Source organism: Mastigoproctus giganteus, chromosome 1 (assembly GCF_048544385.1).
Source record: "Mastigoproctus giganteus isolate SK-2022 chromosome 1, ASM4854438v1, whole genome shotgun sequence".
NCBI lineage: Eukaryota > Metazoa > Arthropoda > Arachnida > Uropygi > Thelyphonidae > Mastigoproctus > Mastigoproctus giganteus.
In genome coordinates, this window is record NC_143575.1 from 184,793,398 (window position 1) to 184,811,336 (window position 17,939).

Sequence of the window (17,939 nt, forward strand, 5' to 3'; positions counted from 1 at the left end):
CTGCAGTTCTTTAACTTTACAGCTCACATGAAGCACAATTTGAAAAGGAGTTAAGAGGACTTAAAAATCAAGGACATGTGGAGTGCAAGACTAAAATGCCTTAAAACTGAAATTGAGGATTTGGAGAGGTAAAAGACTGTCCTTCCAATTCTACACAAATGTACAGCAATAGATAAGTTTAAAATGCAGACCAAATTGTGTTTGATGCGTGGAGTAGCTTACCGGACCCATATATAAATTTGAAAATATTTGCGTTTGGACTTCTTTCAGTTTTTGGTTTGACATATTTCAGCGAGCAAATATTTTTGAACATGAACTGTATTAAATATAAATCAAGAAACCGTCATCTGAACAATGCGAGCATGTTTAATTATGACATACTCTCATGATGTTCAGTGAATCGCTGAAGAAGTTCATCAGCAAAAGTCACATTAATTTGTACCTAATTGGATGTTTGTTACGTTTTTTCAGTATTAATAAATAATATTTCAAAATATATATTTTTTTTAATAAACACCTTCCCACTATATTCCATTTCTTAAAAAACTCTCGCTTCCCCTCTCCTCCTAGCTTGCGCTGAGGTGCGGCTCTTCAGATTCTCTCTCTGTTTTTTTTTAATTAGATCAAAAATGGCTCTTCACTCAAAAACACAGGGTGTCGGATGACACCCTGGTATAGGGTGCCAGATGAGAACTTAATAAAAATTTGGAATATTCTACAAAAACTTTATAGTGAAATTATTTTTACTTATGTTATTATTTTTTACTTATTTTACTCACATTTTACTTATCTTTTTATATACTTGAATAATAAATTTATGCTTAATAAACTGTGCTAATATACTTAATTTGTTGTTCTTATTCTAAAAACATTACTACTAAAGTAACAATATCAGGAAAAAAAATTTTTTAGAGTACTTTTCATATCCTTTTAATTTTCAATTTTTCCCGATAGCAAAGAATGAGTACCAGAGAATGAGTAAAAAAAAAGTACTGCCACTAGTAATGTTGACCCATGGGGTGTGGTTTACCATATTGTTACCAACAAGCTGCCAATACCACAAACACTGCAGCTGGCCAGACTACCAACACCTGGGAGGAAAGAGTCAGTGATATTCCTGATGCACCATTTCCACTAAATGTCAACCCCCCTTACACAAGACCAGTCCACTATATGCCCTGGAATACCACCTATCCTTCTTGCATAATATATTTCCTGATTCTCTGACAATAGAATCGCCAACAATAATTACCTCCTGTGGGATGAGTGTATTCTGCTTTCAGGATTGCTGCTGCTGTGTTACCTGATACACAAGTGTGAGCCCTGGCATTGAATTGGGCAGCTGAGAGCTTGATGGGTCCCCATTTTAATTCCTTCAAGGGTATCCACCCTACTCTTCAAGCTCTCACCAATCAGAATGCTGAGTTGGCACCTAATTTCTTCACACTCTTTGCATTGAACACACACACACACACACACACACACACACACACACACACACACACACACACACACACACACACACACACACACACCCCCCTTGGCTGTATCATGTATCTTCACATTTTAAATTTATCAAACTTTGTGGATGGGCAGCACTTTAGTTTACTGGGCAAATGCATTGTGGACCACAGAAAAACAACTAAACTGAGAGGTTCTCAGCATAAATAACATTTGCTTTTAATTTATTTATTCATCAAAAGATTGAAGGAATTTGCCCTAAATTTAGTGGCATTTTAAAAAAGTACTGAAGTTTTAGTTTGCTATTTAATAACAGAGTTTTATTTTTTCAAGCTATTTGAATAACAGAGTTTTATTTTTTCAAGCTATTTGAATAACAACAGTATACAAAGCGCAACAATTTCCAGAATAAAATTTATCTTAACTAACCTTTGCAGTTAAATCTAGAAGTTTTGCTCTTATATAAACACTTTTTAATGGTATCACATTGTGTCCTGAGGATCCTTGTAATCCAGCTTTAGGTGCAGAAATATTTTCCTCTGTCACATCTTCCAGAACTATACAATAAAGAACAATATTGGGTACCCATTTAGTTCTGGAGTTTTTTATGGATACAGTATACAAATGATTTACAGTATTGCTTCTATGCAACTATAAACATCATCAAAAGTTCCATTGCTTACCTTAGTGTACCTCAATATGGGCACTCTAGAGGCACCGAGTATCAGTCAATAACTGATTTTCTGCCTTGTTTGTTTGCAGTATAGTAGCATCAATTACTACAATACAATTCATGACACAGATTTTATGGTCTTCGATCTAAGTGACTATAGTGTAATACATTAGGCCCCAAACACCACCTCACATGAAGTTAAAAATGAATTATATCTGGGGAATAGGCAGCCAAGGGACTGGCCTATCTCTGTCAATGCATTCCCTTAAAATTTACTTTAAGATAATGAGATCTTTATGCACGTGCAGTTTGGTTACAGTAGTTCTCACATCATTAAACCCACCAATCCATCAATGTATGCAGTATCTCAGCCTTAGCACCTGCACCCACATATCATTATGTAAAAATGCGGAGGGGGCCCCCACTTGTTGGGGTCCAGCTGTTTGCTATTATCACAAAATGAATTTCCAGGAACATAATTTCATATGAGGATGTGTTTAGAGCATGGTGTATCACATTACAGTCACCATGACCAATGACTAAAAATAAATATCACAAATTCCATTAAAAAGGTACACACTGCTGTGCTGCAATGAACATGGCAGGAAACTGATTATTAGCATTAGCATTAGTAGAGGCATTTGATGCAAGAAAGCAAGCTTATGCAGTATCAGCCAAAAAAAAAAAAAAAAAAAACCACTTCCACTTCACCCCTCTGTTCGTTTGAAATACCTGTCCAGCTGAGCCTTAAACTTATTTAGGCTATCAACTTCCACTACAAGGGATGGAAGTCTGTTCCACCAACCAACAACCCGCTGGCTAAAGGCAAATTTCCGCACGTCTATCCTACATCTGTCTTTCCTCAATTTGAATTTATGCCCTCTCAGGTGATTATTCTGAGCAAGACGAGGAATCCCATCAGCATTGAGCATGCTCAAACCATTCGAGGCTTTATACACCTCTATCAGATCACCTCGCTGGTGCCTAGTCTCCAGACACTGTAATTTGCAAAACTTAAGCCTTTCTTCGTAAAAGCATCCCTTTGTTCCATTCACTAATCTTGTTGCCCTTCTCTGTACTCGTTCCAGCAGCTCTTCATCCTTCTTGAAATGAGGACTCCAGACCTGTATACAGTACTCTAGGTGTGGCCTGACCATTGCCTTATAGAAGGGAATAATCACCTCCTTATCCCTGCTAGAAAAATTTATCATTGACAATACACCATGGAGCTACTCTTTCAGCCTGTCTGCACTGCTCAGAGAACTTCATATCTACCTGCACAATCACCCCCAGGTCCTTTTCATTCTCTACCACTGTCAGTGTAGTACCACAGAGTCGATACGTTGCTCTGGGGTTGCTGTTTCCCATATGTAGTACTTTACATTTGTCAATGTTAAACTTCATTTGCCACCTCTCAGCCCATATGCTCAACCTTTCCAGATCCTGTTGCAGCAGCATAATGTCAGTAGTATCCTTGACAACCCTACCAACCTTTGTATCGTCTGCAAACTTGGACATTAAGCTTGATATACCATCATCAGTATCATTTATAAATACAGAAAACAATAATGGACCCAACACTGAACCCTGAGGGACTCCACTAATAACATTAGTCCACGATGAGCAGTGTCCATTGATTACCACTCTCTGTCTTCTCCCACTCAACCATCCCTTTATCCATAGCAGCAATTTGCCTCCAATGCCACACTGTTCCAATTTGTGCAGCAGTCTACCATGTGCAACAGTATCAAAAGCCTTTCTAAGATCCAAGTATATAATATCAGAGTTATTCCCTGCATCCAGTTCTTTTGTGACTGCATCATAGTATCCAATCAAATTAGTCAAGCAAGACTTCCGCTTAACAAAACCATGCTGTGTCTGAGCTATAACTGAAGTCTTGTCTAGATGATCCTGCAGTGCTTCTTTAACCAGTGCCTCCATTAATTTTCCTGGAACACAAGTTAAACTCACAGGTCTATAATTACTTGTGCCAGCCTTTGATCCTCCTTTGTGAATTGGGGTCACATTTGCACTTCTCCAGTCTGTGGGTACCTCCCCTGAGTCCAAGGAAGCTCTCATAATTATGGCTAAGGGTTTGCTTACTTCCTTTGCTGCCTCCTTTAATATAACTGGATAGATCCCATCTACCCCCAGGTGCCTTTCTTGTGTTTATTTTCAACAATTTCTCCTCCACTTTACTCTCAGTTATTGTTGTTATTGTTATTATTAGCCATATGGTGCAAGGAAGCCTGAGGCTTATGCTGCCCCAGCCAAAAAAAAAAAAAAAAATTTCTGAATTACCCGGAGAGAGACAGAAAAGTAGAAGGGAATCACCAAGAAAAGAAGAGAAGAATGATGATATCCAGCTCAGGACCCTGGGTGTACCAAGCCCATACTCACCAGATGTGAGCCCTTGAGGTTGATTTTTTTGGGCAACAATTAGAGGGCTGGTTTTATAGTAGTTGTAAATGTACCTTTTGCTATACACTGAATGTGAAAATAGCCCACAAACTATGTGAATATCTTTGCATTCAGTGGACATCCCTTTGTACTGGAGACGTGCAAATGTATTTCCTATTCACAAAGGGGATCAAAAGGTGACATGAGTAATAACAGACCTGTTAACTTCTGTTCTAAGGAAAAGAATGGAGTCCCTAGTTAAAGAAGCAATGCAGGATCATCTAGACAAGACTGCAGTTATAGTTCAGATGCAACATGGGTGTTTTAAGGGAAAGTCTTGTCAGACCAATTTCATTGGATACTATGATGTGGTCACAAAGAAACTGGATGCAAAAAACAATTTTGATATCATATATTTTGATATGATTTTAGAAAGCTTTTGATGCTGTTGCACTTAAAGACTGCTTACAAATTGGAGCAGTGTGACAATAAGGGCAAGTTAATACTATGGATAAAGGGATGGTGGAGTGGGAGAAGACAGAGTAGTTATCAATTAGTGGAGGTATACTGTGATTCAATACCCATCTGCCCAATTTTTTAGATCTTGTTACAGTAATCAGGGTATACTACTGCAACAAGTCCTAAAAAATTGGGCAGATGTCTTAAGAAGTGGAAAAAGTTTAAACATTCACAAATGCAATGTACTTCATATGTTCAGCAGTAATCCCAGATTAACACGATAACTATTTGGTACCATACTCATGGCGAAGAATGAAAAAGAATTGTGGATAATTATGCAGTCAGATATGAAGTTCTGTGAGTGTCTGCACTGCTCATGTCAATGATACAGTGGTGGACAAAAAAACTGCATCACTTGTGAATTTTGCAAATAATGTGTTTTGCACTGCATTGTGGGTTGCAGAAATGTTAGATGGAATATTTATTTCTGTGAATGAAATCAATTAAAAAGACTCCATCTGATATACCTAATTGCCATAAATATCTTGCCAAAGAGTAAAATGCATAATTACTGGCAATATGAGAAATCATGCAAATGGCAATCATGACACTAAACATACATTTAATTGCATTTACGTGTACAAACTGAAATGACAAGTTAACGTAATAATATTATGTACTGTAAATCAGCAAATTAAGTCCTCAATATTTTGTTATTTCTCCTCAAGCTGCAATTACAGCAGCCTTGCAATGATCTGGCATAGAGTTAATCAACTTCTGGATATACGATTGCCCAATTTTGTGGTACCACACCCGTACAATGCTCTCCTGCAGCTGAATCTTACTTGTAGGCTTCTTCTGAGCAATTTTAGACGACACTATGTACCAGCAATTTTCAGTAGGGTGCAAAGCTCCACTGTTGCCAAACACTGTAATACCAGCATTTCTGAGGTATGACTGCACCTTAAGGGAGAAAAGCATTGGTGTAAGTATGTTTTAAGCCTTGTGAGACAAGACGACAAACTCATCATTAAATCTAAATAGCACCAATTTTGCTCTGTGTCAAGGTGCTGAGTCCTGTTGAAAAACGCAGTTTTGGACGTCTGTGTGGTGATCCCCAATAACGGGTTTCAGGCACTCCTCCAAGATAGCAGTGTAGGTTTCTGCATTCATCTTTCTGTTAATAAACTTAATTCGCCCCACCCCTTTGCTTGTTATGCATTCCCAGACCATCTGACCGATGGGAAACTTAACAGTCAGGCAGTCAGGATGGTAACCCAATGATTTTCATCTTCTGACGTATTGCTTCCCATCCAAGCCATGTTGGTTGAATTTCAATTTGTCAGAAAAGATGATGGTGTCCCATTGCTCTTTTGCCCATGAAACATGTGTTTTATTGCAAGATTCTCTAGCTTACTGCCAGAGTTGAATACAACTCTGGCATTCCCCTTGCTGAATAACTCCTCATGTGTGAATGTCGATGAAAAATATTCATTTTTCATCGACATTTCACCCATCGATATCAAGTGGACCAATCTGATTCATCCCCTTCCTTCTAGAGTTTACATAAGTAAAGAACGCTTTGCTGTTTTTCTTTGCATCCCTTGCCAAAGATTTCTCGTAATCTGCCTTCGCCTGCCTAACTTCCTTTGTAACTTGGTTACAGATAAACTTATATCTATCATAGGCTTCTGTGTCACATGTTAATTTATATGTATCCCATGCATTTTTCTTTTCTGCTATATGTCTCATTAGTTCATCTGACATCCATTTAGGCCTAAACCTTGAACAATATTTCTTACTTGGTATGTAAAGCTAGATAGTTAGTTAGTTATTTGGTTTTTAGGAGCATTAGCAACTAAGGCCATATTGCTCCGGGATATGCGGTGGTCATTCCCTGACATTTCCCCATCCTCCGTATTTGGTGGTGATGGGCTCGAACCCCGGTCTAATCAAGAAGCCTGTGCTATGCACTGCTGCTCCTTCCCACCTGGCTACGGAGGCGCCGGTATGTAAAGCCTAGTAGATTCCAAGATAAGTTCTTTGAATGTTTCCCATTTTGAATTTGCTGTTGGTAACATCATCAGTTGGTCCCACTGTATAGAATTTAAATACTGTCTCAGACCATTGTTGTAGCCTTTACGAAAGCAATAACCCTTCCCTTTACCCCTGATGGAAGTTGTTTCTTTGAGTAAATCCCACTTCAGCACACTGTGATCACTGCCACCTAGTGGTTCCTCTATCTGCAGATTCTTAATGCATGAAGAATCACTACTGATAATCAAATCAAGAGTATTACTCCCTCTACTTGCCTCTCGAACATACTGATGTAGAAAACAATCATCCAATAAATCCACAAAAGCCTTGCTAGTGTGTGAGTGACCAACCCACAAATTCCAGTCAATATCTGGGAAATTGAAATCCCCCATTATAAAACTCTCTGATTTACTGGCCCACTCTATTTCCCTTTACAATTTCTTATTATACTCATCAGAGTCATTAGGCCTATAGCACACTCCTACTCTCAATTTTGATCTCCCAATGCTTATGTCACACCAAACTGACTCGACACTGCACTGTCCAGCGATGTCGACTGGCTTCACTTCCTTGGATTTTATGTTTCTTAACTAACAGCATAACCCCTCCTCCCCTCCTGTCCTGTCTATCCTTTCTATACACATTGTATTCCCCAAATTCCAGTTCTGCATTCTTTATATCTGTTTGACACCACGTCTCTGATATCCCAACAATATCTGCCTTTGATGTTTTGAGCAATACCTCAAATTCATCAAATTTATTTATTAAACTCCTAGCACTGGTGTACACGCAAGTATACATGCACCTGTTTCTATTCTTAGCTACCCTAACACAACCCATGTGTTTACTTGTACCGCAATGACTCCCAGCAGTCTCTGAAATATCCTGCATCTTGTTTTTCAGGCTTCTGCTCGTTCCAATAGAAGAAGAATCTCTTTCACCTCTGCCAGTGGCTACTGTTAATCTATTAATCTTTGTCTCCACCCCCCAAGCTAGCAGGTTTCCGACCCACCTAACACTGCCTCGATAGCAACAGCAAATATTCTTGCACCAGCTGGATATTCTCTGTGCTATCAGGGTAAGCAATGGAACGTTTGAAGATTTATTACAAATTACAGCAAACCACATGTCTATAGTTGAAACTGTTTGTCTATGGTATTCACTGAAAATGCCATAGAAATTTTAAGAACTTCCTGTTTTGTAAGGACTAAAAAGGTACATGAAAACATTAGGCTGCATACGTTATAGAACCATTCACTGAATTACTTTGCTTACTTTGATGATCAAAAACATCTCATGTACCTTAAAGAAAACACACTCATCTTGGCTTATAAGTAAAATAATATTTCAGAAAACAGTGCTTTTTTTCACATGCACTCTTTTTGCTTTCCGCAAGGCAGGCTAACTGCTATTGCTACAACAAATTGATTGACAGGTCTGTCTCAAAGACCACACCTAGGCACGTCAATCTTAAATTATGCTGCATATACCACAGCAATGACTCATTACCTGATAGGTAGCATTATGACGTCACACAATGTTGACATTTCGACCATTGTTAATTGTGGGGTTTAATTTTTAGTGTCTTTAATTTTAGAATTCTACATGTCTCAAGGCAATGATTCAATTTTTTCAAAAGTTTCTTCAGCTATTAGCAATGTTGTTAATAATGGCAGTAATAGAAAAGAGAAAGATCATATCAGAAAGGCTAAGAAGAAAAGAAAAGATCTTGAAGAGTATGAAGCAGCACTTAAAAATCCTGATATTGAAGAAAACAAAGTGATTATAATAAGTTAAAGGCTCCACAATTAAGAAAGGAAAGATACAAAAAGAGCAAAAAAAAAAGAATCACAAATTATTGATAGCTCTACTGAAACTCCAATGTTGATAAAGAAAGAAAAAAAAATCATAAAAAATTAAAGTGATAAAAGACGAAAATGATCAAATAAAGATTCAGGAAAATATTCGCAGTTCGGGAAATTTAATACATGACGCTTTTGGAAGTATCGAAACACCTTTGGAAGAAAAGTTTCAATGCGCAATTTTAGCTATAACAAATAATACTGTTCGCTGATTAAAAAAATTTTATTCGAAATTAAGATTCCAGGAGAATTGAAAATAGTTTATTCATTGGACCAAATTATGCCAGATAGTTGTAGTGCTGAAGAACACAACTCTGTAACACTTTATTCTCTGGAGCCTTCAAGGTTTATCTCAGCATAAATTACTATTAAAGGTAAACACAATTGTTATGGTTTTAAGAAACCATATAACCATTTAAAAATAAAGTTATATTCCCTTTTGTTTGTGAACACATCACAGGTGATAGAGCTGGATCGAAAGCATATATTCCACGGATTCATATGTATTCAACTCAAGGGGAATATAACTTCATTTTTCAAGGAACACAGTTTCCTGTGAAATTGGCTTTTAGTATGACAATAAACAGAAGTCAAGGTCAAACATTATCTAAGGTTGGTGTTGACTTAACATTACCATACTTTTCGCATGGAAAATTGTACGTTGCATTAAGTAGAGTGAAGGCAGATAAAAATTTCTTTGTATTAACGGGAAACAAATCAAAAAATAATAAAACACAAAAAAATTGGACAAGAAATGTTGTTTATAATCAAATATATAAATGATGGTTTTGTTATTAATTTGTGTTTAGATAATAAAATAATATAATATAATTTTTGTACACCTTTTGATTATTAGAAGGGGGTGTGAGTGGTTCCCCCACTAAAAAAATTAAAATATAAAAATGTATAATTCAGGTTCGTTTGACACAAATCAGAGGGGAACAAAGAAATCTGGTCACTTCGCTCTAAGAAATTATGAATTTCTTAATCTGTTATAAGAGGACTTCAAAGAGATCTGTGATAATATATATTCTATACAGAAACAAATTTTGTTACATTTACTTTAATAAACAACATGCCTATCCAATACAAAGTCTTTCTAGAATACCTTAGTGTTTTTTATCCCACAAATGGAGTGTGATATTTGAAGTAATACTAAAGTAGATGCTAATCATACATTTTGAGTTCTTTATCAGAGTACAGTCAGTCCTCGTATAACACGTTTACACTACACAAATTCGATCATACACGATTTATAAATAGGGGAACGATATCGTATATAACACGAACTGAATTCAATTATGCCCGATTTGTCTTTGTGTTTACAAGAAATGGGAGTCGAACATGGAATCACTCCAGCTGAACGCAACACGATAGGAATGAAGAGAAGATTCAGAAAATGTATTTATGCTTTTTATATCAGTGAAGGGGAAACACATTTCACCATAACAACATAAAAACCCACATAATTCCAGCTATCAGTATTATCGCAAATGCAATTAGATCGAGTTTACTACCAGTTTATAACAGATTCCACTAGCAGAAACGCAACTGTAAATTGTTTTTATTGTTTTATGGCAGTAACTCCCAGAAATGTGCTTTAGTAAAATGTGAGCTAGTGAGGTGTTAATAGTGTCTCTGCCTTTACAGTGTTGTTTATTCAGTTGCTACACACGTGCAGCTTTGTTTATGTGCATCAAACGTGCTTCCTCATTTTGTAATTATGCTTTATTCCTTAAAAATGAGTAAAAAGGAAGCATCCTGGTGAAGATACTACAGATTCAGAGAGAAAAAGAAAAGCAATATCGATAAACAGAGGCGGACTGGGTAAAAAAATTCGTACCCGGGAAAATTTGTAGTGGCCTCATACTAGCGTTTATGGCCAAAAAACACTGGCCTCCGGCCCACCGGGGTTTCCCCGCTAAGACTTATGGCCAGTTCGCCTCTGTTGATAGAGAAAAAAATAAGACCATGTGATATTGCACGTGCTACAGGCCTAAATGAGGCAATGTCATGAATTAGAAAGAATACAGAGAAAATAAAATCAACTTTCATAGCAAGAACAACTCAAAGTGTAATTAAAATCCATTAGATCAAGACACAAAGAATTGGAAGAGATGGAATGGCTGTCATCTGTATGGATAGAAAATCAAACAAAGAACAAGTTTGCTTACGATAGAAGCAAAAGCATTAGCAATATTTTATTAAGTAATAGTCGTAATAAAATACTTACGTATTTTATTACGATTATTTATTGTGTTTGGTAATGTTTTGGTTACAAATGTGTGTTCAATCTTGGGTGGTCAGCACCTAACCCTATTTTTCCCATAGGGCCTGTTGTTTATATTGCACGATTTTGCATTGCTCGAGGGTTTCTAGGAACACAACTATCGTGCTATACGAGGACTGACTGTACAGGCTGTACAACATGGAAATCCACCTGTGAACAATTTGTACAGACATTATACATGATAAATCATATGAACTGGGGTAGAGGTTATGATAGGAGTGAACTAACACATGATCAAAGTGTGTGTGTGTGTGTGTGTGTCAGATTGACAATGAAATTGAAATGTGTTTGATCTTCTCTCTAGAGAGGAGAGTCTGTAACCAATGTATCTAAGTATACAGCCTTGATAAGAAGAGTAACATATGTTAATTATTTTTACTGATTCAAATGAAACTGTCCTCTTGGAAGTACTGTCAATAATAATGGCCAACAAATTAATTTTTTTGTGTTTGGCATAATAAAATATGCTATCCTTCTGTATTTTGTAGCATTAAGCACAAATATGACCTTAAAATTTTGTTGGTTTATTGAGAAAATTAACGTTCTTGTTTTTCAGTTTTACAGAAATCATTTAATAATCTTTAAAAAAATGTTTAAATTTTGAGCTTAAAATGTTTTGAGCAATAATTTCCACATATATCCCCCTTGTTTCCCACATCAGTGTCCAGCAGTAATCTGCAAGCATGTTTGGACCCTACTTGTCTCCATATTATTTTTTTTATGCAAGAAATGGTCTGATAAAACTTTTCCCCTTGTTCATCATTGACATCACTCAAAATTTGGGGAAGAAAATTAATGATTCAATTGTAGAAAATTAAATTTTAAACTCATACAACAAACAGTTCCTTGTACACTTATAGGATTTTATCACTCTGCATATTTTGTTCATATGAGTTTAAAATTTATTTTATAGGTTTGATTTCCTATATTTTTTTTCATAATAATATACACTGCCCTACCATTAATATCAGGACACCCCTCCATGGATGGGGAAACTGGTCCTATGCATGCAACACGTCACAGAACCTGATATAAATATGCACACTAAGCTACAAACTGACAAAAAGTGGGCATGCAAAATGATATGTTCAGCAGAATTAACAGACTTCCAACGTGGAATGATAGTAGGATGCCACATAAGCAAGCGTTCTGTATGAGACATCACAGTCACTCTGGGAATTCCTAGGTCAATGGTTAGTAAAGTCACATGCAAATGGAAGAGGAATGGGACTGAATTTGCCAAAAAAAGGCCTGGTAAACCCCAAAAACTAACAGAATGGGACAAGAGAACTGCAAAGAACAGTGCGAGCAAATCGCATTTGCCATTGTCTCAAGTCACACAAACCCTCTGTGAGCATATTGGGACTAATGTCAGCACTAGTACAATACGAAGGACATTCCATGATATGAGTTACAATGGTCATGCAGCTGTTTACAAGCCACTGATCACCTCAACAAATGCTAGATGCCGATTAACATGGTGTAAGGAGCATGAATCCTGTACTGTAGAGCAGTGGGAAAACAGTCCTATGGACAGACGAGTCGAGGTTCGCACTCCACCAGTCTCATGGCCGTTCCTGTGGGTGGCGAATTCCAGAGGAACAATTCCTTCCTAATTGTATCCTCCCAACAATGAAGTTTGGTGGAGGCAGTGTCATGGTGTGGGGCTCCTTTTATTGTGTGGCTTGGGCACATTAGTTGTTATTGACAAAATCATGAATGCTGTACAATACCAGGACATCTTGGACAATTTTGCACTTCCAACATTATGGCAATACTTTGGGGAAGGCTCATACCTGTATCAGCAAGACAATGGCCATGCCATACTGCTCGAGTCGTAACAGAGTGGTTTGAGGACATGGGTGTGGAAAAGTTGGATTGGCCAGCCCAGAATCCTGATCTGAACCATATTGAGCACATTTGGGATGTATTGTATCGTCGGTTACATGCACGTCGAGATCACCCAAAGAACAAGGCCGAACTGGTGGCTGCGTGGAGGAACATATGGCCGAGTGGAGGAACATATCACCTGATATTTATAAAAAGCTGGTTGAGAGTATGTTGCAAAGATTGAAGGCCATCATAAAAGTAAAAGGTTTCAGCACAATTAAATGACACAATAAAAGCTCTCTTTTTTGTCTAAAGGCAGGTGTCTGGATATTAATGGTAGGGCAGTGTAGTAACATGGATTTTGCAACACTTAATATTTGACCTAAAATTTTGCAGGTTTATTGAGAAAATTAACATTATTGTTTTATAAATTTATTAACAAATCATTTAACAAACTTCAAAAAAATGTTAATTTTATGAGCTTAAAATGTTTCGAGCCCTGATTTCCTTTTGTATGAGGCCAGCTTTGGCAAGAGTGGTTTGTATTCATTCTACACTGCTGTTTTGTGTACATTTTGGACATCGTCAAGAAAAGTACATTTCAATAACATCCTGATTTGGGAACCAGTGAATATGCCCTCTTTCATCCTTTTATCAATAAATACATGAAATTTTTACTGAGTACTGTAAACTACATCTTTCTTTGTCCAATACTTTTATAAATTTTTTCACTAAGCCTAATTTGATTTGATGAAGGGGCAAAAAAATCTTTTCCACATCAACTAGTGGCAGATGGTGAATGTTCTTCTGTCATTTACACAAATAAATTATAGAAACACACAAAGCCAACTGACTTCAAGTTGTACAGTAAATATGAATCTTTAATTTCACATGTAGAATCTAATATACTACCAAGCCACTTAGTGCTATTTATACTGTAATGCAATGTAACACACTCAGAACATGTTGCAGCGTGTAATGACCAGTGATACAGTAATAAGTGTCACCTGGAGTTATTAATAACTGTTAATGAATTAGAGCCAACAGATATTATCAAAATCTTCAGGAAAATTAAATTTTCAAATGTGATTATGATTCATTTTCTACTATGAAATGTCTTTCTACATTTCTATGGCAATTACATGGTGCAGCTCAGAAAAAATTGGAGTAAAGATGGAATTTGAGTAATTAGCAACATCATGAAAATGCCCCTGCACACATCACTTTCTAATCAAGATTTCTTGTGATGCACACTATCACTATGGTTCCTAATCTGCACTCCTTTAAAGGTTTCAGATTTCCAATGACTAAGGAAATTACTTAGAATTTGCACAGGAACTATTATAAAATTCCAAAAGAAGCCTATTAGGAATGTTCTTTTGAACACATTACATTTTGTAAGTACAGGTTGACCATCACTTATCCAGCAGCGTTGGGACCTATAGGGTGCCGGATCACCAGTGGTTATTTTAGCACATACAGTTTACCCAATGGCTAACCACCTCATCCTACCTTTAGCACGTTGCCTGCCTAGATAAAATATTCCCCAGGGACCAAAAAATATTTAGCAAACAATTTGATTAGTAATTCTAAAATAAATATGTAATGTCAGTGTTGTCATTTTTTCACTTAAACTATCAAAAAAAGAAAGAAAAAAAGTCTTTTTTTATGTCGCATATATGTGGCTGACGTGGCCCAGTAGGTTACTTTATTTCTTGAGAAGCCATGTCGGCCACATACGTGTGACGCCATTACGGCATACATATGAAGATCGTTTGTGATTAGTTTATTGCACGTACGGCGAGCACTGCAATAAAACTAATTGCAATAAAATAAACTCTCAAACATGCAATAAGTTTGTCAGTATTGTTAGGGATGTTGTGAAAACAAGTTCGGTAGCATGCCGTATTATCCATCATATTGTGTTGTTTTTCTGCAAGTTTGTACAAGTGTGTTGTAAAAAAAAAAAAACTAAAAAGGAATGGCTAAAAGAAAATTACTAAAATAAGAAGAACTGAGAGAAACTGCTGGAATTTACAATTATGGAGAATTAAACTTCCCACAGACACACCGCTGTCGAGTTTTTTCAGAAGTTCAACTTTATCTGTTAAGGACAATGTAGGGTGTTTGCACTTTACACCACGAGAGGCACTTCCTTTATGCATTGAAACCATGGCTGGAGCTAAAAGTGAGCAAGTTATAATAATAAATGCAGAAAAACAAGTGGGAATGGCTTGCCAGTGTTTATGAGTTCGCGCCAACAGATGATGCTGCAAATAACCCCACCAAAGTGGTAGCGGCAGGTCGGTGAGCCGACCAGGAAATTTGAAATTACATTCGTGGAAATTATGTACAAATTAGCGGTGGAACCGGATTACAGGTGGCCAGATTAGTATTGGTTGACCTGTATTACCATACTGTATAAATAATCCCATCTAATGGAATCAGTTGTACACTATCAAAGAAACTTCAAAGGAGATCCATTCATATAGCCAGTAAGCTTCAACATAACTGAAGTTCTTTGATGCTTTGATTTGTGCTCTTAGCTGGAGACTTCTCATAATCTGCCTTATGAAGCCTCTCCCCTCCCCTCTCACAAGTAATTTTATTACAGACTTCTTTATAATGATTGCATATCGCTTGATAATTTATAACCATTCCATGCATTTTAGGATATTGCTCACATGTATAGGCATAAGGGCCTACAACCCTCACTGTGTCCATCCACATGAAATAATTTGACTCCCTTAGACAGATTTATATAAAATGAAATTTTAGCTTTAGTAGAGACATACAATGCAAGAAAGCAAGCTTATGCAGCATTAGCCAAAAAAAAAAAAAAAAATCCTCCCATTTCACCCCTCCATTCGTTCCAAATGCCTGTCCAGCTGAGCCTTAAATTTATTTAGGCTATCAACTTCCACAACAAAAGATGGAAGTCTGTTCCACCAATCAACTACCTGCTGGCTAAAGGCAAATTTCCACACATCTATTCTGCAACTGTCTTTCCTTAATTTGAAACTATGCCCCCTCAGGTTCTTAATCTGAGCAAGAGGACGTATCCCATTAGTATTCAGCTTGCTCAACCCATTCAAGACCTTATACATCTCAATCAATCAGATTAGCATTAGCATTAGCATTAGTAGAGGCATTTGATGCAAGAAAGCAAGCTTATGCACCATCAGCCAAAGAAAAAAAAAAAAAAAACCACTTCCATTTCACCCCTCTGCTCATTCAAAATACCTGTCCAGCTGAGCCTTAAACTTATTTAGGCTATCAACCTCCACTACAAGGGATGGAAGTCTGTTCCACCAACCAAGCACCCGCTGGCTAAAGGCAAATTTCCGCACGTCTATCCTACATCTGTCTTTCCTCAATTTGAATTTATGCCCTCTCAGGTGATTATTCTGAGCTAGAGGAATAATCCCATCAGCATTGAGCATGCTCAAACCATTCAAGGCTTTATACACCTCTATCAGATCACCTCGCTGGTGCCTAGTCTCCAGACACTGTAATTTGCAAAACTTAAGCCTTTCTTCGTAAGAGCACCCCTTTGTTCCATTCACTAATCTTGTTGCCCTTCTTTGAACTCGTTCCAGCAGCTCTACATCCTTCTTGAAATGAGGCCTCCAGACCTGTATACAGTACTCTAGGTGTGGCCTGACCATTGCCTTATACAAGGGAATAATCACCTCCTTATCCCTGCTGGAAAAATTCCTGTATATCATTGACAATACTCCATGAGCTACTCTTGCAGCCCGTCTGCACTGCTCAGAGAACTTCATATCTGCCTGCACAACCACCCCCAAGTCCCTTTTTCATTCTCTACCACTGTCAGTGTAGTACCACAGCGTTGATACGTTGCTCTGGGGTTGCTGTTTCCCATGTGTAGTACTTTACATTTGTCAATGTTAAACTTCATTTGCCACCTCTCAGCCCATCTGCTCAACCTTTCCAGATCCTGTTGCAGCAGCATAGTGTCAGTAGTGTCCTTGACAACTCTGCCAACCTTTGTATCGTCTGCAAACTTGGTCATTAAGCTTGATATACCATCATCAGTATCATTTATAAATACAGAAAACAATAATGGACCCAACACTGAGCCCTGAGGGACTCCACTAATAACTTTAGTCCACGATGAGCAGTGTCCATTGATTACCACTCTCTGTCTTCTCCCCCGCAACCACCCCTTTATCCATAGCAGCAATTTGCCTCCAATGTCACACTGCTCCAATTTGTGTAGCAGTCTTCCATGTGCAACAGTATCAAAAGCCTTTCTAAGATCCAAGTATATAATATCAAAGCTATTCCCTGCATCCAGTTCTCTTGTGACCATCATAGTATCCAATCAAATTGGTCAGGCAAGACTTCCCCTTAACAAAACCATGCTGTGTCCGAGCTATAACTGAAGTCTTGTCTAAATGATCCTGCAGTGCTTCTTTAACCAGTGCCTTCATTAATTTTCCTGGAACAGAAGTTAAGCTCACAGGTCTATAATTACTTGTTTCAACCTTTGTGAATTGGGGTCACATTTGCACATTTCCAGTCTATGGGTACCTCCCCTGAGTCCAAGGAAGCTCTCATAATTATGGCTAAGGGTTTGCTTACTTCCTTTGCTGCCTCCTTTAATATAACTGGATAGATCCCATCCACCCCGGGTGCCTTTCTTGTGTTTATCTTCAACAGTTTCTCCTCCACTTTATTCCCAGTTATTTCAAGATTCTGTAGCTTACTGCTAAAGTTGAATACACCTCTGGCATTCCCCTCGCTGAATAACTCCTCATGTGTGAATGTCGATGCAAAATATTCATTTAGTTTGTTAGCTACCTGAGCAGGATCATCAACAGTTGACCCATCAATATCAAGTGGACCAATCTGATTCATCCCCTTCCTTCTAGAGTTTACATAAGTAAAGAACTCTGCTGTT

The 17,939-nt window shown here is 37.5% G+C and overlaps 1 protein-coding gene across 1 annotated transcript in view; it reads right to left on the reverse strand.

Annotated features, from left to right (window-relative positions):
* LOC150091361 (protein mono-ADP-ribosyltransferase PARP4-like) overlaps positions 1-17,939 on the reverse strand; it is a 577,845-nt gene that overhangs the window by 499,892 nt on the left and 60,014 nt on the right. The window contains exon 7 of the mRNA XM_090390099.1: positions 1,891-2,018. Within this exon, the coding sequence (XP_090246225.1) occupies positions 1,891-2,018 (128 nt within the window). The remainder of the gene's footprint in view (positions 1-1,890; positions 2,019-17,939) is intronic.